Source organism: Protopterus annectens, chromosome 14.part0 (assembly GCF_019279795.1).
Source record: "Protopterus annectens isolate FY-2018-M chromosome 14.part0, PAN1.0, whole genome shotgun sequence".
NCBI classification, from domain to species: domain Eukaryota; kingdom Metazoa; phylum Chordata; order Ceratodontiformes; family Protopteridae; genus Protopterus; species Protopterus annectens.
Window position 1 is genome coordinate 5,138,957 of NC_056748.1, and position 27,411 is coordinate 5,166,367.

Below are 27,411 nucleotides of genomic sequence, written 5' to 3' on the forward strand. Positions count from 1 at the left end.
CCTCTGCCTCTGCTCTCCGAGGTACTACTAAAGATCAAACGGGACAAGTCAAGGACGATTTTAATTGCACTAGGCTGGCCACGTCAACACTGGTACCCCCCCCCCCCAATGCGCAGTGTGTCACACTTGGCCCCATGGCACCTGCCTCAGACTCCTTCCCTGTTGTCTCAGCAGGAGAATCAGATTCTGCACCCTCAGCTGCAAACCCTGAACCTAGCAGCCTGGCTAATTACCTAATCTCTCCTTTACCATCCCTCAGTAAATCAGTGATGGATATCAGTTTAGAGGCAAGGAGGCCTTGTACTAGAAAATGTTATGCTGCAAAATGGAAAAGATTTTGTGCCTGGAATCATTCTCAAGGGATGAGTGCAGCAGTGCCCAATTTACCTCAGATTCTACAATACTTGAGATGCTTCATAAGGGCTTGTCCTTTTCCTCCATCAAAATTCACGCCTCAGCCATTTCAGCTCATTGTAGCACAGAGCGCCTCCCCTCTTATCTCACCCACTGTTCAAGCAGTTCCTCAAAGTGGCCAGAAATTTAAGGCCACCCAGGAGAGCTCCAACTCCAGCCTGGGACCTTAACTTTGTCTTGGAGAAACTCAGTCTTCCTCCTTTCGAGCCAGCTGCTACTGCAGATTTAAAATTCCTTTCCTTTTAGCAATCACTTCTGCAAGAAGGGTATCATTACAGGCCCTTATGGCAGTGGAGCCTTTCAGCATCTTTCATGCGGACAGGGTGTCCCTCGGAACCAATCCCTCCTTCATGTCCAAGGTGGTATCCAGTGTGGCTCTTAATCAGTCCATTCATTTGCCTACCTTCTTTCCTAACCCACAGAACAAAGGGGAACGGATACTGCACTTCTTAGATGTGCACAGACAACTTAGATTCTACTTGGACAGGACTAAACCTCAAAGGAAATCTGAACAACTGCTGGTGGCATTTGCTGCAGGGACAGAGTGGAAAGCTATTTCAAAGCAAACCATTTCAAAATGAATAGGCCACTGCATTCATTTCTGCTATAAGCACCATGGAAAACCTATCCCCCAGGGAATCAGACCCCCAGGGCTGCATCTAACTCTACAGTCTTTCTCAGGGGCGTCCATACCAGGGGCGTCCCTACTAGTGACATCCTAGAAGCTGCTTACCTGGAGTTCTGTGCATACTTTCACCAAGCATTATCATTTCCCAATTTTCTCTAAATCCAGAGCTGGCTTTGCCACTGCAGTCTTTCAGGGCCTTATAGCTGGTCCTAATTCTATTTAAATTCCTCCTCCCAACCTTAGCTTTGGGAATCTACCCAAATGTAATGACTGCAACAGTGAAACACAAAGAACATAGTACAGTTGTGTACACTTGCCATAAATGTAGATGTGTTAGTGTATTCACTGTTGCAGTCCTGGTTACCCTCCCTCCAGCCCCCTTTCTTCTTTTGGCTATACCTCTACTCTCCCTTACTATGCTCAAAAAGCTTTTTGGTGTATTTGCTTTTTTGTTGGAGTTATATCCTTGTATTTATAGTTTTAATTGCTTCCCATTAGGGGGGCACATGACATCTGGGGCAAGAAAAACTGATGTAATGACATCGGCTGCATGTTTTATACCCCTGACGTCATGGAAGAAGGGACATCATCCGACACAGGACCCAAGACTTTGTTAATCAGGCCGACTGAGGGCTACTGCAAACAGATAACCCAAATGTAATGACTGCAACAGTGAATACACTTGAACATCTACATTTATGATGTGTACACAACTGTACTTTTCCTCTTCAGCAGCCTTTTTCATGGGAATAGATTACTCCTCTATCCTAGAGGCTCAACTTGGTCTCCTCTTCACACCTTTACCAAACATTACAAATTGGACCTGATTTTCAGGGCTAGAGCAGGGTTTGCTAGGTCTATCCTGCCGAGCCTCATTGACTCTGGTCCCCTTCCTACCTCCCATGTATCTTCCTACAGAGCTGTGGTACTCTCCCTAAGAGGTAATAATGCTGCAACATGAGAATAGAAGGACAGAGAATAGTTGTGTAAGAACTTACCATAACTATAGATGTCCTTCTCTTCCATGTTGCAGTATTCATTCCCACCCACCACCACCACTATTTTTCTTCTCTTGATTGGCCATTTTCATAGCGCTGCTGCAGTGTGCCTGCCGAAGCATGGGCTCTTTCTACTGCTCCTGGGGTCTCTCTCTTTGCGGCAGCCAATTTCTGAGTTTGGTACATGCAGATGTCACAGTTATAGCCATTGTCAGTTTATGACCCCTGCGTTCTACGTCGCACGTACCCCTGTTTGAAAGACTTTGGTATACTAGCCAGATGTCCGGTGCTGCAGGCAGCAACTCCCTAAGGTTATGAATACTGCAACATGAAACAAAAACAAAGAATACTAACACAAGCCCAAACATTGTCTTAGGAATAAAATAAAAATATTAAACAAAAACTCCAGATGACCACCACGACCGTAAAAATAATGATTGAATGTAGACAAGCGTTTTCACGTAGTTCACCTACGCTTTCTCAGGTCCTCAATACAATAGAGTAAACATTCACTCATTTTATATTTAAACTTTGACAATCAATTAATAAAGCAATAATAAAATTATATAATTAAATTATTTAACCAATTTAACTATTTAAAAGGGCGAGCATTCGGCTCTGGTTTAAGGCGCACACAATTATTCAGTCCCGGATATGTGTGTGCCTGTAATTTTAAAATCCATTTCAGTTCAATGCGTTCTACATAATTATTGTAGTTGCCTCCCCTCTTATCAGGAAAAAACATTTGTAAAACCCTAAAAACAAAACTATGTGCAGGGAATTCCAATATATGCCTGGCTAAGGCATTTAACTTGTTCCTATTTTTAATGTCATACATATGCTGATAAACTCTATCCCTCAAACGTTTCAGAGTTTTACCCACATAAAAACTTCTACACCCCTTACACTCCACTAAATAAACCAAATTAGTGGTGTTGCAACTGGTATAAAATCTATGTTCAAAAATGAAGGACAAGGTTGGATGTCTGAATTCCTGTGTTTTGCAAATATATTCACATATTCTACAACTTTTACACAGAAGGGTCCCTAGTTTATGTATAGGTAATGGAATTTTCTTCCGATCACCAGTTGTTTTAAGTTATAATTATTTTTATAAGTAAAACTAGGTGTCTCTTCTATAATATTTATTCTCTCTCTATCACCATTTAAGAAATGCCAGTTCTTCTTAATTATGCCACACATTCTATTGATATCACAAGCAAATTTGTGACAAAACAAACTTTATTCCTTTTGATGATTTAATCTTTCCTTAGATGTTGTCTGCCCAGGACCAACATACCTGTTGTTCTGGAAAATTTCATTCTTAATTCCATGGAAAGTAGATGTCTTATAGTCCCTTGCTGTAAACAATTGTTGTAAATAATCTGTTTCATTTTCTGCAACAGCAGCTGTATTACATATACTTTTTACTCTGTTTGTCCTTTAATAATATTTGGAAAAATATGTCTCAGATCCATACTATTATATTCCAAAAGGCTATTTTTCCAGCAGGATTTCCGAAACAATCTAGTACTAACATCCCCTGCTTGGTCTTTATCTATCGAAACATCTAAGAAATCAATAGATTCTAATGAATAAGCTGTTGTGAACCTTAAAAAGTCGGTGGTGGATTCTAAATATTTAACAAAATCAAGTAAGAGGGGAAGGCCTTCCATCCCACAGAAGGAAGGTGTCATCCACAAAATGTCTGTATAGCTTTGTGTGTGTGCTAAACACAGTTGTACAGATATTTCTTTTCCCAATGGTAAACCACCAGATTCGCATATGAATTTGGACTGGGGATGCCATAGCGACACCCCACTGTTGCAAATAAATTGTATTTTCATACATAAATACATTGTTACATAAAATCGAATCCAGCAGTGCACAAATCAGGATAATTTCGGTAGTATCGTTATGCCCCATGTCATTCCTTATGGCCTCTATGCCGTATGCATTAGGTATGCTGGTAAATAAACTTTGTACATCTAAAGTGACCATATAACAATTGCTCAGATCAGAACTTTCATTAAACTCTCTCAAGTCTTTCAAAAACTGAGATGCATCTTTTAAGATGGTAGGTATTTCATTAACTGTTGGTGCCAACTTACTCTCTTTCCTACTGCTCCTGGGGTCTTTCTCTCTCTGCCGCAGCCAATTTCTGAGTTTGGTACATGCTGATGTCAGTTTATGGCCCCTGTGTTCTACGTCACATGTACCCCTGTTTGAAAGACTTTGGTATACTGGCCGGATGTCCGGTGCTGCAGGCAGCGACTCCCTAAGGTTATGAATACTGCAACATGGAAGAGAAGGACATCTATGGTTATGGTAAGTTCTTACACAACTATTGTTTTTAAGTGCAAGTCCTTAAAGAAAATAGTAATTCTACAGACCATTGTATGTAGAAATTGGCAAACACTAATTTAAAAACTAAACTAGTGCAAGAATGGAGACGGGAAATTTTGCCAATAGGGGTACCTGTGGTTAAGGCTATAGAAGATTAGTAAGCGGTAGCTGAAAGTAATTGGAAGAATCTGGCTGAACATCCAAGATATTGGGAGGAAATAAATTGGGAGGAAAAAGTAGCAGAGCAGGATGAAGGTAAGCAAGTGCTGGAACTCCAAATCATTTATTGCCTTCCTTATGTATCATTGATTGAGAGCGCAATATAAACACAGAGAGGGAGGAAGAGCATTAAGTGAAAGACCAGGCCTGGTAGAGTGTCTAATGGTCGTAAGCACAGAGGAGTCTACTAAAATGGAATAATTAAAAGGGCATATAAATGATCCCCACAGTTATGCAGTAATCAGAGGTTGTAAGAAAAGATTGGGAAAGATGAATAAAGTGACAAATTAACAATAGGAAGAAATGTGTGGTGCCCCAAAGTATGAAGCAAAGTCTAGAAGGTGTAGGGTATTTGCATAGGAGTTTTGTTGCACAGGTGTTTTTATGCCCCAAGTAGACTCCGTGCCCCCCCCCCCCCAATTGAAGTAGAAGGTAGATAATTTCTTGAGGCACTTGGCTCTTTCCCATGCTTTGCTTTTTGCTGTAGACATCTGTGGCACACCTGTATAGCCTTTTGCTCATACCTTCACCAGTTATTTTTGTGTAAATTACTGTGATGCCAGAACTTGAGCCTTTTTGATACCTTTGTGTTTTGGGACTCATCAACCTGATCTCTCTTGGGGTTTCTACCAGCTGTGACCCCATGGGCATCTTATCTATTACATGTTAGGGATTTTTTAACTGTAGCAACCCAACGCTCTGCACGGACGGAAATGCATGGCCAAACCATAGACAATTCAAAACACCAGTGGCCAGCATAAAGAGTACATCAAGCACTTGTAAATAAAAATCAAGTACAATTCACATGAACTGCACCATTGTGCTATTTTCTGTTGTGTTCTGTATATGTGTATATATTTATATATATTACATTTTTTGTGTATATATATATATATATATATATATATATATATATACAGTTTGTATGTTTATATATGTATCAAATAATTTTTTCATATGTATTTTGTTATTTACATATGTATATGTATTATTGATTTATATTTCTAACTTACATTCATTGTTTTATATACATATTCTATGTACTTGCAATTTCTGGGTTGGACCATGTCTGTTATTGGTTGGAGGGCTGTATATATAGTTTCATCATGCATCTATTATGTAATGCTTTTTCACTGAAGAAGGCTGGGTATCCTCAACCAGTCTGAATAAAGTATTTCATGTGAATTATACTTGATTTTTATTTACAAGTGCTTGATGTACTCTTTATGCTGGCCACTGGTGTTTTGAATTGTCTATGGTTTGGCCGTGCATTTCCGTACGTGCAGAGCGTTGGGTTGCTTCAGTGTGGTGTTTGCTCTGCTGTTGGCTCTGAGTACTGGCACTGTCAGTCCGTTTGGAAGATTTCCTTCCCTCTTCGGTGTATCAATCTGGAATATTGTTTTGCACTGTTATTTTTTGGATCTGTGGTTCTCCTGCAATTGCATTTGGATGCTGGATGGCCATTTCTTTGACAGAGGAATTGGAAATTGCCTTTTACTTATGGTCGAGTCTTTGGGAGGCCTAATGTGTTGTCTTTCATTTTATTGAATGCGCATTTCTTCATTTCCTTTTTTTGGGAGGATCGGATGTTCTGCCTGTTGATCTCAAGGTACTGTGTATTATTTTAGTCTCGTTATAAATGAGAAAGAAAAACGGGACTAATACATTTTGTGTAGTGCAATCTCTGGCTACTTTATCGCTTTATGGATTGTGTTATACATTATTTAGAGTGGCAGTTATTTGGACAATGGTTGGAGCTTGAACGCCAAATTGGATGTAGAAAAGCCTATTGTGTTTCGTGAACTTCAATTAACAAATCTAAAATAACTTTGAATCCATTTAATCTTGGTTTTGGTTTGGATGGACCGCAGCATTCATTTACATTTTTTTCTTTGTCGTATGCAGGGAAAGTAAGCTGCTTTGGGACGTTGAGAACTTTTTTACTGTATTGATGTATGTATTTATTACACCCATTGGGTGAATGGTTACTTGGCATATTTAGGACAAGTTAGTTGCTTTTGGGATATTGAGAACATCTCAACTATATCAACATATGCATTTATTTCTTTTACTGGGTCATATGATTGCTGGGCACATTAGTATATATATGATTTATCACAGTCTAGCAGGAATACTATCAGTACAGTAGACTTTCAAAAGGATGGGACATGTGTATGCAATTTAAATGTGTAATGTTGAATATTAGGTAGGAAGGGACAGAGTGTACTATAGGTCTAACATTGGATTTGGTCCAGGTATTGAAACAACACACAACCATTGGCGATTGGAGCCTTTATGCTATAGATTTTATAACTATAGTGGGTATACACTTAATTATATAACGTTTTTGCAGTATGGCAACTACATATCATCCTGATACTAATGTGTTAGAATATGGCTCTGATTAACATCGGGGCAATATTGGTGACATTTTGGCTATTCTGTTAGGATTCTTTGATCTCTGTGACAACTATAGTGCAATAATTTTGAAAAATAATGTTGTACATGCATATAACAATACCTAGTTGTTAGTACTAACCGTTATCATTGGTCTGAAAGTGGTATAGATATGTATATGTACCATTTCTAATGCTCTTGATGTTACTTATGAAAGCTGACTGCATCATAGTATATTGGAATTTCCTTTTGCTTGCTCAACTTTAATCTGTGCACTTTAAAGCATTTATCAGGTAGTAGCTATGTTGTGAAGAGAAATAGCAATAATAGAAGGGGATATACCTTGTATTTAAAGAAACAACATCAGCAGATGGAATGCTTTGAATTTATAGTAATCAACCAACCTTTCTAGGTCTGAGCTAAATAACCAAGTTGATATAGCAATCATGGTCAACAAGAATAGTAATAATTGATGGGTCTACTTAATACTGTGCACAGAAATAATAGCATCACATTGAATGTATTCTGTATTTATAAATGATTTGGCACTTCATATTTTAGAGCCAAAGTTATGTGCATATGTTAACTATTTTTAAAATCAGTAACAATTGATGTGAGAGTGTTCAATCTCGCCGTTTGTTCTTACACACGGGTTCGGAGCCGATCCTCGACTCCGAGTCGGCCGCATAGCAAAGCTCTGCATCTTAGAGAAGCTCGAGACCAGGCTATATCCCACAATCCTCCCTGCCATTACTCAGATCTAGTTTGCCGCTGCAACACAGGTCACATCGTTCTGAGAGCTCGGACCAGAGAAAACAGTTAGACAGATAAGATAGCTTCTTTTTTGTCAAAAGTTCTTATATTCCAATAGTTTTTTTGATATTTTATTTCTATCCTATAATGTGTGTGTGTGTGTGTATATTGTAGTTACTTTTTTTATAGGTTTCCCTTTTGGGGCCTACCCTTCTTTAATCTATAGCTTAATTCTTCCTGATATTAGCTAGTGATAAATTCTCTCTTCTCATTAACATGTCTGAAAAAGCCAAGTCTGGTTTTAAAAGGTGTCAGTGTGGACAGAAAATGTCCATCACTGACAACCACACTTCCTGCGTCTACTGTCTAGGCCCTCTCCACTTGCAAGAGGATTGCTCTATTTGCCATTCCTTCAGTGGGAGGGTCATGACAGATAGACGCAGGAAACTTATTGACAGGGGACTTCTTAAGCCTGCTTTCCAGGAGGCCTTGGACAAGTCTGACCAGGCTTCTAAGTCCTCGAAGGGGTCGAAGATGTCGGAGCCCATGTCATCGGCTCCGAGTACATCTTCTAAAGTTCGTTCGCCGGTTCCACAGACTTCGGGGCCGAGCGTCGAACGTTTGTCTCTCACTGAGCCCCAGGTCTTGGAACCGGTGTCGGAACTACCGCCACCGTCTATTCTTCGGTCGGTGCCATCTTCGGCCCCTTCGACCCGATCTTCCAGACCATTATCCGATACTAATGTGGATCGTGTCGTGCAGAAACTTATGGAGAACACGCCCCTTTCCAAATTGATTGCAGTTTCCTCCCAGTTGGTGTCGAAACTAGAAGGCCTTCCCTTATCTCCAACAGGTCCTCCTTCGAGACCCATCCAGTCTTCGGAGCCGGAAGAGGATGAGCCGATGATAGTGGAGCCCTCGGTGCCGAAACCGTCCATTGCACGATCGACACCATTTACCTCGACTCCATCGGAACCTATAGGTGAGTCGCGGAGTCGACTATCTCTTCTTGGTACCGGGACCGAGAGTCGTACCGACCTTTCGGTGCCGACTCTCCCTCTCGGGGCCTGGGCGCAGATCGGCTCGGCTCCGTCCTCGGGGTCGAGACCCATGGGCCCCATGTCTCGGATTCTTCCATGTTCTTCGTAACCGGGGGAGTCCTCGACCCGAGGTTCAGGGGTTTTTGACCTTATGAGGAAGGTTTTGTCTACACAGACAACCACTTCATCGGACGCGTCTTCTCCCTCCCTTAAGGAGCCGCTCTCTGTTTCTGTTCCCACGACACATCCAAAGCGTGGAGCACCATTGTCTCAGCCATCCCTAGAGGATGCCCCCTGTTCCTTGGAGGCCTCACCGGACTCTCCCTCCGATGAGGTTCCGAGGAAAAGATTGTGCAAGAGGAGGCACTTAGATTCCCCACAGGAATCTCTAACTTCTGATACTGACTTGGATGAGTCAGAGGGGTCCCCAAAATCCCCCTCCGAGGATGTCTCATTTGCGGACATCTTGGAGATATTAAAACAGAGGGGTGATTGGCAGTCCCTAGACCCACTGAGGACGAGTCGGTGTTGCTGAAGGCATTTGGTGCTCAACCTTCTACCTCCTGGGTTACTCCGCCCTTCGATGAGTTAATGGATTTGATTGCTCGAAGGGCGTGGGAGACACCGGACACAGTGGAACCGGTCCCTCGAAAACCAAGTAAATTTATTACCGCTCCCCAGGACAAGACTTATCTCACCAAAGGAGTCCCGGTTGATGCTATGGTGGTGGCAGCAGCCACTAAAAAGGAGATGTCGGAGTCTTCCTCTTCTGTTCATCCTCCTAATAAGGATTCTAGGACTATGGACAGATACGGGAAGCGCGTTTTTAGTTCAGCGACTTTTTCCATGCATTCGCTAAACTATTTGACACATTTTACACGACTACAGAGGGATCTCATCAAGGAGCTGAGAGATACCCTCCAGGGTAACACAGATGCTGCTGTTTCAGATAAGGTAACAGCACAACTTAACACCCTTACCTCCGTAGTTAACTCGTCAATGAGGCTCATCTCGTATGCGGCTGAAGGGTCGAGTAGGGTCAACTTCAGCGATTGCTCTGAAGACAATCCTGGATGCGCTGTGCTCATTTGCGGAAGCCTTCAAGTCTTCCTTCGCCAACGCCCCCTTTGATGGTGCCACTCTTTTTGGGCCCAAAGTGAAAGAGACATTAACTCGGTGTGAGCAAGAAGGAAAGACTGTGTCTGCTGTCGGAGTCCGTTTTTCCGTTCCATCTAGACCGTAACCCAAAGGGCAACGAGGCGGAAAAATGTGGTTCCGTAGAACTCAGGGATCTTTCCAGGCCACACAGAGTGAACCCCCCCCCCCCCAGAGGCAGGGGGGGGGCAGACATGGAAAACGTCGCCCCGGCGGCAGAGGGGGTCCGCAGAACCAAGGCGACAGGAATCCTATCCCTGGTAAGCCTTTCCAGCACTCCTGAACTCCTGAATGGGGGCCCGACTGTCCTGCTCTGGAGGCAGTCGGGGGTCGCTTGGCTTTATACCCACAGGCCTGGCTAACTCTCACCTCAGACTCCTGGGTAAAAAGCATTGTAACCAGAGGATACAAAATCCCCTTTATGTCAACTCCACCCCAACAAAGAAGGTCTCCAGATGTGCCACCCCATCTGCGAGGCCCAGCAGCAATAGAAATTTCAAAGCTGCTCAAAAAAAGTCATTCAGCCAGTCCCGCAGACCAAAAGGATCCGAACTTACTCAAGGTTCTTTTAGTTCCAAAAGACAGGGGACTGGAGACCCATTTTGGATCTCAGCAATCTCAATACCTTCGTGAAGAAGGAAAAGTTCCGGATGGTCACGCTTCAATCGATCCTTCCATTTTTGCAGAAGGACGACTGGATGTGCTCGATAGATCTCAAGGACGCGTACTACCACATCAAGATGGCCAGACCGTCCAGAGATCACCTGCGCTTCCGGCTGGGAGCCAGTCATTTTCAGTTTCGAGCCCTGCCCTTTGGGCTCACCTCAGCCCCCAGGGTATTCACCAAATGCATGGCAGTGGTAGCGTCTCACTTGAGATGTCTAGGATTCCGGGTGTTTCACTATCTGGACGACTGGCTCCTCACCGCCACCACCTAGCGTCGCCTCATACAAGCCAGAGACTATACAGTCAACCTTTGTTCCCACCTAGGGATTTCCATAAACTTCGAAAAATCTGCCTTACTGCCCTCACAGCATATTTCATTCATCGGAGCAGACCTAGATACGCGTTTAACATTGGTAAAGCTCCCTCAAGTAAGGGCTTCATCCCTCAAGGAACAGGTCCTTCTTCTGCTGCAATGCAGGAAAGCCCCGGCCAAATTGGTGTTGAAGGTTTTGGGACTCATGGCAGCGTCCCTGATTGCAGTTCCTATGGGGAGATTGCACATGAGGCTCCCCCAATGGCTGCTGTTCACGCAGTGGTCGTTCCAGCAGTTACCCCTAATGCACGAGATTCTGATAACAGATTCTTGCAAGCGAGACCTCTCATGGTGGGTGTCCAGTCAGGATCTCACTATGGGTCGTCCATTTGTTCTACCGAATCCGACTGCCACTATAACCACGGACGCTTCCCTGATAGGGTGGAGGGGACTTTTTCAGGGAAGAACAGTCCAAGGGGAATGGTCCAACATGGAGTACAACCTGCACATAAATGTTCTGGAAATGAGGGCGGTGTTCTTGGCGTTGCAACACTTTCAAACCCTCCTACCTCTAGGAACAGTAGCAGTTCAGACAGACAACATGTCTGTAGTCTGGTACATAAACAAATAAGGGGGAACCAGATCTTACCCATTATGCAGAGGCGCCATGAGAATTTGGCAATGGGCAGAGTCCACGGGTCGCTTTCTGATAGCAACGCACATCCCGGGGTCATCCAACGTCATTGCGGACAGGTTGAGCAGAGCCATCCTGTTACCTCACGAGTGGTCCCTCAAACTACAGGTGGCGGAAAGAATTTTCCGCAAATGGGGCCAGCCTTGCTGCGATCTATTCGCCTCCCCGATGAATACCAAATGCAGAAGATATTTTGCCCTTCTACCCCCTCCAGGGGATGTCCCCAGGGACGCACTGATACAAGATTGGTCCCCGGGTCTCCTACATGCATTTCCACCTACCCCCTTGATTCCCAAATTTCTTCAGAAAGCCATGAACCTGGAAAGGACAATTATACTCATAGCCCCATTCTGGCCTCGACAGATATGGTTCCCCTTTCTTCGAGCCCATCAAACAGAGGAACCGTGGATCCTGGACCCAGTACCAGATCTTCTGACACATTCGTCGGGAGTTCCTCACCCGTCTCTTCTATCCCTCAAACTAGCAGCTTGGCTGCTCCACTTCCCCGCCTAGCCAGGTCTTATCTACTTTCTCCGGCAGTTAAACGCATTTTGGTTGCCTCTCATAAGGCTTCCACTACAAAACTCTACAAGAGTAAATAGAAACGCTTTGTGTACTGGGCATCTAGCCAACACTTGGACCCCCTGGTTGCTCCTTTACATAAAGTTCTAGAATTTCTGTCCATCCTTTTCCACGAAGGAGCCTCTACTTCCACACTAAGAGTACAGTTGGCGGCCATATCCAACTTCTATGTTGGTGAGGACGGTTCTTCTATTATGTCCCACAGGCTTTGTAAGGCTTTTATGAAAGGTTCCTTCCATCTTCGACCGCCCGTCAGAGACCCTTTATTCCCATGGAATTTAAATTTGTTATTGTCACAACTAATGTTGCCACCCTTCGAACCAGCCTCTTCTTGCCTCCTGAAGTTTTTGTCGTGGAAGACTCTTTTTCTTGTAGCGGTTACTTCAGCTCGGAGAGTGTCAGAGCTGCAAGCACTGTCAATTAAACCACCTTACTTAATTTTCCACCCAGATAGAGTTTCCTTACGAACAAATCCGTCTTTCCTTCCTAAGGTATGTTCTGTCATAAATATTAATCAGTCCATTGAACTCCCTACTTTCTTCAGAAACCATACCAGCAAGTTGGAATATATGCTGCACAAGTTAGATGTCCACAGACAGCTAAGATTTTATTTGGACAGGACTAAAGATTACAGAAAAACAGATCAACTTTTTGTTGCATTTGCAGACAATAAAAAGGGCATGGCAGTTACAAAACGTACGCTTTCTAAATGGCTTACTGATTGTATAGCCTTTGTGTATTCTAAGTCAAATCAGGCCTTGCCCACCAAACCTAAGGGCCATTCTACTAGATCCGTTTCCACTTCCTTGGCTCATGCAGCTCGCCTGCCTTTGGACACGATTTGTGCAGCAGCCACGTGGTCTAAACCACATACTTTCATCGCTCATTATAGGGTTGACAAAGCCTCCAAAGACAGGACATCTTTTGGTTCCACTGTGCTCAGGAACGTTCTTCCATGAGTCACTCAGGGTGACGGAGCTAGGGACGCTACCCGTGTGTAAGAACAAATGGCGAGATTGAACACTCTCACATAAAGAAGTTATGTTCTTACCATAACGTTCCATGTGGAGTGTTCATCTCGCCTTTGTTCTTACATTCCCCCCCTTCCCTCCCTCACGTGTTTGGAAGAACGAGTAGGACTAGAGTCTGGTCCACATGTCTTTACCTCTTCCGGGTATATATTACCTCTTACCTCATAGGGTATATTCGTTACCCTTTAGTTTATTTGTCAGTGAGATGGTGTCTCTGAATTTTTGTGGCAGTATGTAGCCTTAGCACCTCAGGTTTATTGTTAGTCTGGTTTGCCTGCAAACTAGATCTGAGTAATGGCAGGGAGGATTGTGGGATATAGCCTGGTCTCGAGCTTCTCTAAGATGCAGAGCTTTGCTATGCGGCCGACTCTGAGCCGAGGATCGGCACCGAACCCGTGTGTAAGAACAAAGGCGAGATGAACACTCCACATGGAACGTTATGGTAAGAACATAACTTCTTTTTAATGTCTATAGACCCAACCCCCGTATTCAAGACAGAGATCGATACGTTTATCAACCAGGCAGTGGAGGAAGGTATTATCAATAGTTCTACTCAAAACCATCTTACCGTAGCGGATCTGCAAAAACAAATATATTTACTACCTAAAATTCACAAATCACTTACCCAGCCTCCAGGTAGACCTATTGTGTCAGGTATTGGTTTTCTGACTGAACCCCCTGTCGGTATTTCTGACCAAGTATTTAAAACCACTATTGACTTCAGTCAGAGCTAGGATTCAGGACACTACACAATTTCTCAAAATCATATCAAACACACAACTAGAGCCTGGATGGCTGATGTGCACCCTGGATGTAAAGGCAATGTTCATCGTGCTATACTGCTGCAGTCATCACACTTGGGGTTATCCTGTCGTCAGGCGGTCCCGCAAGTCGGCCGAATCCCAAAGTCCTGGTCTGGAGTCGGTTGTCGTCACCTATTCCCTGACGTCAGTGCGACAGGGGTATAAAAGAGACAGCCGACGCCATTTTCTCCAGTCTTTTTTGCCGCGCGGTGCCCGAAGCAGAAGCAGTTCGCAAGTGCCGGTCGGCCAGTTTCTGAAATTTTCGAATTGAGTTTCAGCCCGAAGTCTTCTCTAAAGCTAAGTACCCCATTGGGGAAACTTTTCTTGCCTCAGACCGATGTCAGACAAAGTTAATAATTGTATTTCTTGTGGGAAGCAAATACCTCATAAGGATTTTCATTCTTATTGTATTCCTTGCCTAGGCCCAGACCACGACGTCTCTGGTTGTCGGTTTTGTGCTAGGTTCAACAAACGTACAATTAAGCGTCGGGCAGAATTCGCCCGGCATTATTTTGGCAGAAAATTTAACTATAGCATGCCGTCGGAGCAACCGACATCAGCAATGATTAAAAAACGCAAAGATAAGGACAGGCAGCAAAGGCCAAGACCAGATACCGAGGCCTCAGCAAGGCCTGACACCGGTTGTCCGGTTTTCAGCGAGGTGCCTTCGCAGCCCCTGACTACCGCTGAATCAGAAATTCTTACGGCCTCCCAGACCGAAGCAGTTGGGCCTCGGGAACCGGTTCCACCTCACCCCTCGGACGCCAGCCCCGACGGGGATCCGGAAATTTTGGATAGGCCTTCGGTTTCTGAAGGTGTCTTCAAACCGACAACTATCTCTACTAAGTCTTATGCTAAACTTAAAGCCCCCTTGAAAGTTAGAAAACCGGGTCCACACACACCCCCACAGGCCCCTATGCCTAAAAAACAGATGCTTAAGATGGCTGAGGATTTAATTACCCTTATCAGGGAATCCCAACCCCCACCTGACAAAAGGCCTAAACTGGAGGAAGATTATCCTTCCTCTGACCAAGCATCCATTTCCTCAGGCAACTCTGACGACCAGGATTACTCCTTCCCTCCTTATGAAGACTCAGATGCTGAAGAGTCCATTCCCTCTGTCTCCCCCACTGAAGACTACTCTTTTGGGGAAACTTTACACACCATGAGGGAACACTTCCACTGGGAAGGCCAAGATTACTCTGACTCTAAGAAAAGACTCCGTGAGTTTCTTCTTCTTCCACAGCATAGACCCCTGGCAATTCCTCCAGTTTTAGACATTTTGGATGATGTTTTCTCTGAATCCAGTCTAAACCCAGATTCCTTACCTCCAGCACCAGCTAAACCAGACAGATACTACCGAGTTCCTGATACTCATAAGTTTCTATATAAAAGTCCTACTGCAGACCCCGAGACCATTTCCCAGGGTCCCAAAGGGGTTATTGCCTCTACTGCTAAGAATCCACTTCCTTCTGAAAGAGATTCCAGAGCATTAGAAAGATGGGGGAAGAAAGTGTATACGGCTGCCACTTTGGCCATGACGGCTTTAAACTGCCAATTCCACATGCTAAAATACCAACAGTATTTGATTACACAGTTAAAGCAGAAACTGATCCGTCAGACAGATCGACTTGATTTCAAAGAGATGCAGGATTTGCTGCATGCAGCAGAACTGGTGGGAAAGCATACCTTACAGTGTGGGTTTGATTCATTGGAAGCCTCATGTAGAGCAGCTGTCACAGGGTCTGTAATACGTAGGCATGCTTGGCTTAAAGAACAAGCCTTACCAGAACATATCAAAGCAAAGTTATTGGATGCTTCATTGCAGAAAAATGTGTTATTTGGTGTCAAAGCAGAGGAAGTTTTAAAGAAAATGGAAGAAAAGGCAAAATCTATGCAAACAGTACAGGTACAACCTCCTCGTTTCATCAGAAACTGGCCATCAAAAAACTGGTCCTTTCCTGCATCAGACAGACCCCAAAGAGGTAGGTACAGGCGCCCAAGGGGCAGAGGCCAGCCACAAGGTTCTTTCAGGCCTAGACAATGGCATACAACAACTCAGAGGTGGAGACGAAAGATCTCAACCCTTCAGGAAACAAACACATGACCTCCCTCTTCGCCTGCCAAGCAAAATTGCCCTGGCAGCACCTTTGGGAGGAAAACTGGCTCTATTTCCACAAAATTGGCGCATCATAACAAAGGACAAATGGATTCTGGACATTATTACCCGAGGCTACAGATTTCATTTCCACACTTTACCACGGATGAGAGGCATGCCAAATCTGCCTCCAAATCAATGGGCAGAGGCTCAAATGCAAATTTCAGCTCTCATGGATATGAAAGCAATTCAAAAGGTACCTACAAAGGAGCAAGGTCAAGGTTTTTACTCAAGACTATTTCTAGTCCCAAGAAAGGACAAAGCCTGGAGGCCCATCTTAGACCTCTCAATTCTAAACACATACCTGGAGGTACCCAAATTCAAAATGCTCACACTACAGCAGCTCCTTCCCATGCTGGGCAAGGAGTCTTGGCTGGTAACATTGGACCTCAAAGAGGCATACCTGCATGTCCCTATCAGACAAGATTGCAGAAGATACCTCAGATTTTTGGCAGGTACAACACATTATCAATTCTCTGCATTGCCCTTTGGCTTATCTACTGCGCCCAGAGTATTTACGAAATGCCTGGCATCAGTAATTGCATATTGCAGACAATGAGGAATACAAATTTATCCATATCTGGATGACTGCCTGATCCAAGCGGACAGCAAGGACATTTTATTACAGCATCTGGCATTTGTAACACAGCTGCTCAGTTGCCTAGGGTACACAATAAACAAAAAGAAGTAGAAACTAATACCCTCGCAACAGATAATATTCCTGGGTGCAAGCTTAAATACAATGGCCCAGATGGCTTACCTCACGCCAGACAAACAAAAAACAATTGACTCAATACCTCAGAAAGATAGCAACTTTTACCCAGCTCACTGCAAGGAAAATCCTGCAGGCATTTGGGTTCATGGCATCCTGCATTCAACTTATCCCATATGCAAAGCTGCATATGAGGAAATTACAATGGTACCTGAAAAGTGTATGGTCTCAACACAGGCACAGCCTCTAATCAAGTATACCTCTCATTCCTTGCCATCAAAAAGAGTTCCTATGGTGGGCTCAAGCATGTCAAATAAACAAGGGTCTTCCTTTCGTCTTACCTCCAGCAAACCAAACTATGACAACAGATTCTTCAGACTACGCCTGGGGAGCACACATGGCAGGACAGTGCATACACAGGGCAAATGGTCTGCAAAACAAATGCATCTTCACATCAACCAAAAGGAAATGCTAGCTCTGCAAAATGCACTGACAGCCTTCAAGGACCTCTTGCATCCAGGACAACTACTAAGGACAGACAACACCACAGTTATGTGGTTCATAAACAGGGAGGAACACACTCCTACCCTTTATGCAGACAGGCAATGACCTTATGGAACACAGCATTGACCTACCAAGTACAACTACAAGCACAATTCCTGCCAGGAAAGGAAAACATATTGGCAGACTAATTAAGCAGAAATATGGCAGATCCTCACGAGTGGAGACTACACCCACAAGTATTTTCAATGATAACTCAAAGATGGGGATTTCCAGACATAGATCTATTTGCCTCCCCCCAACAAATGCCAATTACAAAAATTTTGCACAAGGACTTATCACTCCCTAGCCTGGAAAGTGGACGCTCTATCATTCAGTTGGACAACATTGACAGTCTATGCCTTCCCTCCACTACCTCTATTGACCAAGGTATTATTGAAGGTCAGATCAGAGAGACCACAAATGATCCTCATTGCCCCGGACTGGCCACGCCAGCACTGATGCCCATTACTAAGGAACTTGACTCACAGCCCTCCATGGATCTTGCCTCAATTCCCACTACTGTTGACTCAGAAAAACTCTAACCCGTCACAGCCAGCTCAGAACTTTAAATTTAGCTGCATGGAGAATACCTTGAATTATCAATCAACACTTCTCTCAAAGAACGTCCTGAATGTCATTTTGGAGGCCAGGAGGCCCAGCACCAGGAAAACTTACTCAGACAAATGGAAAAGATTTTGTGCATGGCACCAGGCTAAAGGTCAAAATCCCTGGATACCAAACATTCCTCACATACTGCAATACCTAACTGAGATGCTACACAAAGGCCTTTCTTTCTCATCCGTTAAGATCCATGCTTCAGCCATTTTAGCTCAATATAATACGGATCCTCCAATTTTCTCACACCCTTTACTTAGGCAGTTTTTCAGAGGGGCTAAGAATATAAGACCCCCCAGAAAACCCCCAACGCCAGCTTGGGACCTGAACTTCGTTTTAGAAAAATTAACACTGCCTCCTTTCGAACCAGCCTTTTCAGCAGAACTACAATACTTGTCTTGGAAAACAGCTTTGTTACTGGCTAGTACCTCAGCACGCAGGGTCTCAGAACTACAGGCACTTATGGCAGTGGAACCTTTCATAATTTTCCATCAGGACAGAGTCTCTTTACAAACTAACCTACCTTCATGCCCAAGGTAGTATCCAGTGTGGCTTTGAATCAGACCATTCATTTACCCACCTTTTATCCAAACCCCCAGAATAAAGGAGAAAGGCTCCTTCACTCTTTGGACATTCACAGACAGCTACGTTACTATTTAGATAAGACAAAGATCTTCAGAAAAACTGACCAACTCTTTGTATCATATGCTGTAGGTTCACAAGGAAAGGCTATTTCAAAACAGACCATCTCCAAATGGATAGCACATTGTATCCGCTTTTGCTACTCGCACCATGGGAAAGCAGTGCCTGTTAATATTAGATCCCATTCTACCAGGGCTACTGCAACCTCAGCAGCCTTTCTCAGGGGGGTTCCAACCAAGGACATTCTGGAGGCAGCTACTTTTAGTTCAGTGCACACCTTTACCAACCACTACCACCTTCCATTATACTCAAAAACCAGAGCTGGTTTTGCCACTGCAGTTCTGCAGGGCATCCTAGCTTCACCTAACCCAGTTTAGTACCAGCCACCCTTCCATAGCTTTGGGATTCAACCCAAGTGTGATGACTGCAGCAGTATAGCACGATGAACATAGTACAGTTTTGTACCTACCATAAATGTAGATGTTAGAGTGGTTATACTGCTGCAGTCCAGGTTACCCTCCCACCATCCCCTCTACATACCAGGGTGTTAGTTACAACTCCATGTACATCAATCAATTGGGTGCATGTCTATATGGTGTATTTGCTAACAGCTAGTACTATTGTTTATCTACTAAGGTATTGTTGCATAGCTATTGTATTGCCTTCCTAGTTGGGGGCACCTGACATCTGGGGCAAGAAAAACTGAAGAAAATGGCGTCGGCTGTCTCTCTTATACCCCTGTCGCACTGAAGAGATGACGACAACCGACGCCGGACCAGGACTTTGGGATTCGGCCGACTGCGGGACTGCCTGACGACAGGATAAACCCCAAGTGTGATGACTGCAGCAGTATAACCACTCGAACATCTACATTTATGGTAGGTACAAAACTGTACTTTATGTACTAGTATCCCCCATTGGGCTGGTTTACAAGCTTTACATTATTGGTTGGAACATGCTGCCTTGTACCCCCCTGGCTTCAATACTCTACTGGTATGTATGGCAGAACATGTCTTGAATAAAAATGTCTTTTACTTCCAGGGTGAATGTTATTGGCAGTTGCAGGGCACTGCTAATGGGGGCTTCTTTTGCTCCCATATATGCGGATCTGTTTGTGGCTTTTTTTGAGGAATGCATGATTTATGATCCCCTTTATAACATCTACCAAGTGGAAATAGATATCTGACGCAGATATTTGGATGACTGCTGGATGGTGTGGCAGGCAGATGTGGCATATTTACAGGGATTTTTGGAGTATCTTAACGATAATTTGTGGGGTATTGAGTTTACTCTTACATCACATCATGACAGTATAAATTTTTTGGATGTAACTGTGTATAGGAACGAGTATCATACTCTTAGTACAAAGACGTTTTGTAAATATGCACAATACAACAGCTTGCTCCATGCATCTAGTATGCATCCCCGCCACACCATCCGCAACATTTCAAAGTCACAATTTATGCGTATTAAAAGAATCCGCTCATCTACACGGGAGTTTGAACATGCCAGATAGGATTTGTGTAACAGGTTTTTGGATAGGGGATACAGGGAGTCTGATATTGCTATTGCCAGTGATTGGAGTTCTGCTCAGTATAGGCCCACATTGTTGGAGTACAAACAGCAAAGGCCAACACAAGCAGGTCAAAATCTTAGGTTTGTGACAACCTATGGACGTAATAATAACGTCATTAGAAATGTGCTAGATACCCATTGGAATATACTCATGGCCAGTGACCAACTTAGGGAATGTTTGGGCTCCAGATGCCAATTCTCTTATAGACGTGGAAGAACTTTAGGTGCTCATTTGCACTTTAAGCATAAGGAGAGTGGGGGAGCAGTATACAAACAATTGACCATGTCTGGGGATCAATTATTGGGAATGTTCCCTTGTGGACATTGTGGGTCATGCCAATTTGTGAGTAAATTAAAACAATTTACTAGTGCAAACACCAGCAGAGTATATGATCTCAGGGTCTTTGGCAATTGTGCCAGCAGCTGGATAGTATATTTGGCCACATGTAAATGTTCTGCTTTTTATGTGGGCCAAACTTCATGCTCATTAAGAATTAGGATGTCGGAGCACAGAAGTGATATCCGAAATAAAAGGGAGATGAATGCCCTATACAGACATAGTATCAAACATGCCAATGTTGATTTCAGGTTTATGGTAATAGAATTATTGGTGATAGGAGTAACCAACAAGGCTGGCACACTATCCTTTATCACAAAGAAAAATATTGGATCATTAATTTAGTAGCGCTGTTTTCCCCAGGACTCAATGACCAGTTATGAAGGACACCACAGACCATTGTGCTATTTTCTGTTATGTTCTGTATGTGTGTATATATTTATTTATATATATTACATTTTTTGTACATATATATATATATATATATATATATATATATATATATATATATATATATATATATATATATATATATATATATATATATATATATATATATATATATATGGGTTTGCTATCAAAAGTGCGAACGGCACTACATCGACTGTCATATACTCGAACATAGAAGGTCATAATTGGTAATGTCGAAGACAAAATAATCAATCTAGGAATGGTTTAACATGGGTCGAGGTAGGTGTTCAGTATTTTTCCGAACTACAAACATCTCCCCTACCTCGACCCATGTTAAAACCATTCCTAGATTGATTATTTTGTCTTCGACATTACCGATTACGACCTTCCATGTTCGAGTATATGACAGTTGATGTAGTGCTGTTCGCACTTTTGATAGTAAACCATATATATGTATGCAGTTTGTATGTTTATATATGTATAAAATTTTTTCATATGTATTTTGTTGTTTACAGTATATGTATTATTGATATATATATTTCTAACTTACATTCATTGTTTTATATACATATTCTATGTACTTGCAATTTCTGGGTTGCACCATGTCTGTTATTGGTTGGGGGGTGTATATATAGTTTCATCATGCATCTATTATGTAATGCTTTTTCACTGAAGAAGGCTGGGTAGCCAAAACTGGTCTGAATAAAGTATTTCATGTGAATTATACTTGATTTTTATTTACAAGTGCTTGATGTACTCTCTATGCTGGCCACTGGTGTTTTGAATTTTTTACCTGTAGCCACTGGTAGAAGGGGCTTCTAAAGCTAAATATAGCAAATATGTAGCGGCGAAATTTTTTTGATCTTTAAGTGGATCTACTCAGAGTCGCCATCCTACAGTTGGGGGTTGGATTTTTTTCTATAAATCTGACTGATTGCATTCGTTGTGTTCCAGGAATCATTTGCTTAATGGGTTATAGTCTAATTAGAACAGGGTCTGGGTTCACCCTCCTAGCCTGACATGTGATGCAACTTGTACAGAAGTTAGAAGCATACATGTTCCTGAGATATGAATGATGATGATAAATCTGGATTTTTTTTTTTGAGCTAGGGATATCATAAGAAGAAGCCAGCATTCCCAACAACAGAAGGCCTGTTTGCAATTCAAATGATAAAATGAGTAATTTGTTTTATATATGATATACTTACTCAGCATGCCTAGCACCTTCTGTATCCCCATTTCCAGCTCTGACTGATTTCATTTTTTTTTTCTTTCTTCTTATAGCTTAGTCTCTGGTTTCATTCTTTTCTGTTGTGCAGATAGTTTCTTCTGGAGAAGCTCTTTTTTTTTGTTGACGCGGTCTTCTGCGGTCATACAGAGGGTTGTCTTCCTGAAAAACAGGTTTGAAACTTAACAGCTGTAAAACAGCCATAATAGAGCACAAAAGCTCAATTATGTTAAACCTGTTGACAAAGCATGTGTCATAAATCTGAATTTATGGTATGTTCCTGTGAGTCTTCTGATATTGTAAGTTGGGTGCTTATTCACTTTTAGTATAGCCATTCCTTCATTTTGCAAAGACTTAGCAGTTGTAGTGTTGTTTGCATTTCAGAATGTTTTCCTTAACACAACATATGGATCAATAATGAAATTGACCAGTTAATGAACCAGATGCAACAGATTGAGACCCAACAGCGAAAGTTCAAGGCTTCTAGAGATAGTATTCTGTCAGAGATGAAGATGTTGAAGGAAAAACGTCTTCAATCTGAGAAAACCTTCATGCCCAAGGTACAGCTATCATTTTTTCTGTTTGTGAAAAAAAAAATGTTCCACCAAAATGACTACTTTTTATTACTTGTGCATGTGTTACAGATAACCTTTGTCATCTAATTGGATGTGCTAAAGAAGTTGCAGAATTGCATATTAGACTGGTTTTCTGCTTTGTTCTTGTTGGCTGCAAAAGTTTTCAGCTTCTTGGGCATCAGAAAATGAACGTGAAAAGCAGAGCATGTTCAGTAAAGAGAACTGTGCGATCTGAAGAGTGATATTTGTCAGTAGGTAAAGGCACATTATAGCGAACTCTACCAATTAGTAGCAGGCGTTATATGATTTTTGAATACCTGAGATAGTTTCTTGTTAACAAGTTTGCCTTTATTGTGATAGACATGTCCCCAACCACTATTCTTTTATAGATTCATAGATTAGTACTAAGCTAACTGCCCTTGCGAGCCATTTTAAGCCTAGCCAATTATCCCTTGAGACTCAAACCTTCCACCTTGTGTTTGTAAGGCAAACTCCTTAACCATTAGGCCACCCTCCCAACCCTTTTCATATCAGTGACCTATATGATATGTATGTGAGTCGTCCCAGTCATCCTAAACCCCCCATGGCTGAACTTCTCAACCCTTCATTTCCCACGTGCAAGTGCAGCAGTTCTCTGTTTATTTTCAGGAAAATAATAATAAAAATAAAGTCCAAGTATGCAATGTTCATTTTATTAGTGGTCTAAGAAGAAATGCTGCAGGAACAAATTAGTTGAAAATGGGTAGAACATTATGAACTGATCAAAATGGCGTATGTGCAGGCATATGATAAATAAGTCACATGGAAAGATGTTATAAAAGTAACCTGAGCATGCAGACATGAACAGAAGTGAGTAAATATGAGGAGACATGGTGAAAAAATGTAGAAATTAAGCCAATTAAAAAAAAAAGAATTGCATGTTCTTACTTTAAGGATAAAATGTTAGGTAAACGATGATATGGCAAGAGGACTGAGTGAGCAAGAATAATGTCTGAGGAATAAATAAAACATGCACTGTGACTGATTAGTCTGTCTACTGTATTGCCTCCACATAAAACTTAATTCTAAGTGCCAAAAATCAACCCCTTACAAAGAGGGAAACTGTCACAAGAGTTGGATGTTTATATGTATTATGAAAGCAGGGATTGCCCCCACCATTCTGTAAGGATACGTGGAGTTATACCACATGTATGAATTTCCTGAGACTGGAGCTGAATACAGAAGAATATTGTTTCCATTTTCTGTGCCGGCAGTTGTTCCATATGTTTACCACATAGTGTTAGGATTACATTTGCATAATGTCATCTTCCAACATTAAGACCAAAGAGATTTTTAAACCCAAGCTCACAAGGAGAGTTGGGGCCATTTGATAGTAAAGCAGTTATTGAGCAAATAGTAAATGAATAGAATAGGAAGTGACAAATTTGTAGGCTTTTTCCAGTGGGTAATTGTTGGTACCTTCTCTTATGCAGTCCCAAGCTCAGCAATATTGATGAGTCACGTAACTTCTAACTGTAAAACACCATGGTGTTAAGTGTCAACCTAAAAGATTATCATCAGCCTCTGCGCTACTTTTTTCTGCCTGAACACGGTTAGTCTCAGTTCTGTCCTGCTTTCCAAGCCCAAATACTCAAAACTTTCAAAGCAGTACTGTGGCCACCAGCTACATGAGCCAGCATCTATACTTGTCACTATATTACAGTAACACCTGTCTGCTGTGCTTGTTACCACGCCGTCTTTAGGTAAGTGCCCCATTGGGGTTTCTTTATTTTTTCTCAGTATTGTTGTTCATGTTCGTGTCATCGAAGAAGGGAAAATGTCAGTGTGGGAGGCAGATTCCCCATAGTGACTGTCACGACCAGTGTCTTTTTCTTTGCCTAGGTCTTCCCACGATGATATACAGTGCTGTATCTGGCGAGCATTTGTCCCCAAGACCCTCTGTAATCTCTTGCTTTCCTTCTCCATACACCTCGAGAACCACTATCTTAAATTGTTGGCTCAGGGTGCTACAGCAGATGAAGGCCGGAAAATCTAGGCCTGATGTGATTGCTGTCCAGCCTCCACCAGACGTCTCTCTAGATGCTAGTGAAACCTTGAACAGTGTCCAGTGCTTGCATCAGAATCCTCTGCCATGACCCAGTCAGAGGCCAGCGTGGGTCCAAGTTCTTGCACGTCCTCTGAGGCTTTTCAAATGTCTGCTCTGGAACCATGACTGATTATTTCCAAGGGGCCAAGAGGAATTCTGACATCTTAATCCGGGAAGAAATTTCTTCTACGATCATTGAATCCTGCCAAAACACTGAGCCACCAAGGGTTGGACGCCTTGTTTAAGAAAAAAGAAAAGACCAAGCATATTACCCCTATTGATAAAGATCCCCAGTGTGACTGGCAGAATTTTACTTGAGGGATGATTGATGCCTTGATGGCCTTGAAGCCTCCTCAAGGGGTGTCAGTCTTTGTTCCTCCCTGGTCTTCCACACCTCTTGAATTTGGTTTCCTTGTCAAATTCTCAGATGAGCATCAAGATTCGGAGGAGGAATCCCTTGCATACTCCTCTAGAGTATGGCTCAGAGGAAGAGGTTTCTTAGAGCCCTAATTACCTCTTGGAAGAATTATCCTTCGGGGGTACTATTGCAGGTATGATAGTGTACTTTAAGTGGGATTGTTTCCAGGTGTCTGATGTCCAAAAGACATACTATGAGCTTCTACAAATGGAATCTCCTAAGTTATCTGCAGTTCCTCCTGTGCTGGCAGCTCTTTTGAACACCTTTTCCGCTGCGTCTATAGCTCATGGCTCAGACCCCAGCTCTTCAGAAAGCTGATATGTTTTACAAGGTGCCTGAGGACTGCAGATGTTCTTTGTGTTTCACTGTTGCAATCATCACATTTGGGTTATCCCTGCCAGGGTAGCCCTCGGCCGGCCCGAATACTAGAGACTTAGTAGTCCTGCATCAGTTGCTGTCGCTCCAGGACTGACGTCAGGTCATCAGTAGTATAAAATAATGCAGCCGATGCCATTACATCAGTTTTTCTTGCCGTGGAGCCAGAAGCAGTTCGCACGAGTGCCGCTCGGCTACTACCTGAGTTTTCAACTCCGAATTGACGAAGTGTTCTAAACCTAACCACCCTGTTGGGGATTCTTTTTTCTTGCACTAACCGATGTCAGAAAAAGTTAATTGTCTCGCCTGTGGAAAGCAAATACCACACTGAGACTTCCATTCCTATTGTGTCACCTGTTTAGGCCCAGACCACAATGTCCCCCTCTGTCGCCTCTGTGCTTTGTCCAATGCCAGAACTCTCCATCGTCGGGCCATTATTGTAGCCAGACATTTTCGGTTACAGTCCTCGAACTCCGATATGGCTTCGGTAAACCATCCAACAGACTGCAGAATTCCAAATCTTCCGACGACACTTCAGATGTTCTTCATGTTTCACTGTTGCAGTCATCACATTTGGGTTATCTGCTTGCAGTAGCCCTCAGTTGGCCTGATTAACAAAGTCTTGGTTCCTTCGTTGGTTGCTCTCCCTTCTTCTGTGACGTCAGGTCGTCAGGGGTATAAAACATGCAGCCGACGCCATTACATCAGTCTTTCTTGCCGTGCGGTGCCCGAAGCAGTTCACAAGTGCCGTTGGCCGACTCCTGAAATTTTCGTTTTCAAGTTTCAGAACCGAAGTCTTAAACTAAAAGCTAAGTACCTCGTTGGGGAAACTTTTTCTTGCTCTAAACCGATGTCAGTAAAAGTAAATGACTGCATTACTTGTGGAAAGCAAATACATCTCAAAGATTTTCATTCGTACTGTATTCCTTGCCTAAGCCCTGACCACGACCTACCTCGCTGTCGGTTTTGTGCCTTATTTAAACCAAGAACTATCCGTCGTCGGGATATTTTCACTTCTAAATATTTTGGTGCTCGGTTCAGTTATCCTGATATGTCTTCGGTAAGGTATCTGACTACCAACATTCCGAAAAAATGCAAAGATGGACAGAGACAGGCCGCCTAGGTCCAAAGCTGCCGATGATGCTTCTCCTAAGCCAGTCGCCAGTTCGCCGGTACTCAGTGAGGCACTTTCGCAGCCCCTGATACCCACTATTTGAGATTTGCAAGCCTCTACTGAGACCCAGTCGAAGTCCAGTATGCCGCAAAATGCTTCAACTGTGGAACCTGCGGATGTCTCTACCTTGGATGGGTCCGGAGCTGCTGTGCAGGCACTGGCTTCTGAGGGTGTGTTCAGGCCTACTGACTTTCATATTAAACCAACGCCATATTCTTCTTCAAGGCCTAAAACTCGAACCATGCCTAGAAAACTGATGCCCAGACCGCATGGTTAGGCCTCTATGCCTTAAAAAAAAAAAAAAACACAAATGATAAAAATGGCTGAAGACCTTATTACTTTAATCAGGGGAATCAAAGGGGGGGTACACATTCTTACCCCTCTGCAGACTAGCCATGGCATTGTGGAACAGAGCCCTGAGCTACCAAGTGCATCTACAAGCTCAATTCCTGCCAGGAAAACGAAATACACTGGCAGACGAACTAAGCAGAAACCTCATGGACCCACACGAATGGAAACTGGA

The 27,411-nt window shown here is 43.0% G+C and overlaps 1 protein-coding gene across 1 annotated transcript in view; it reads left to right on the forward strand.

The window, feature by feature from the left end:
• SMC3 (structural maintenance of chromosomes 3) overlaps window positions 1-27,411 on the forward strand; it is a 2,445,376-nt gene that overhangs the window by 1,528,435 nt on the left and 889,530 nt on the right. The window contains exon 18 of the mRNA XM_044056330.1: window positions 22,669-22,820. Within this exon, the coding sequence (XP_043912265.1) occupies window positions 22,669-22,820 (152 nt within the window). The remainder of the gene's footprint in view (window positions 1-22,668; window positions 22,821-27,411) is intronic.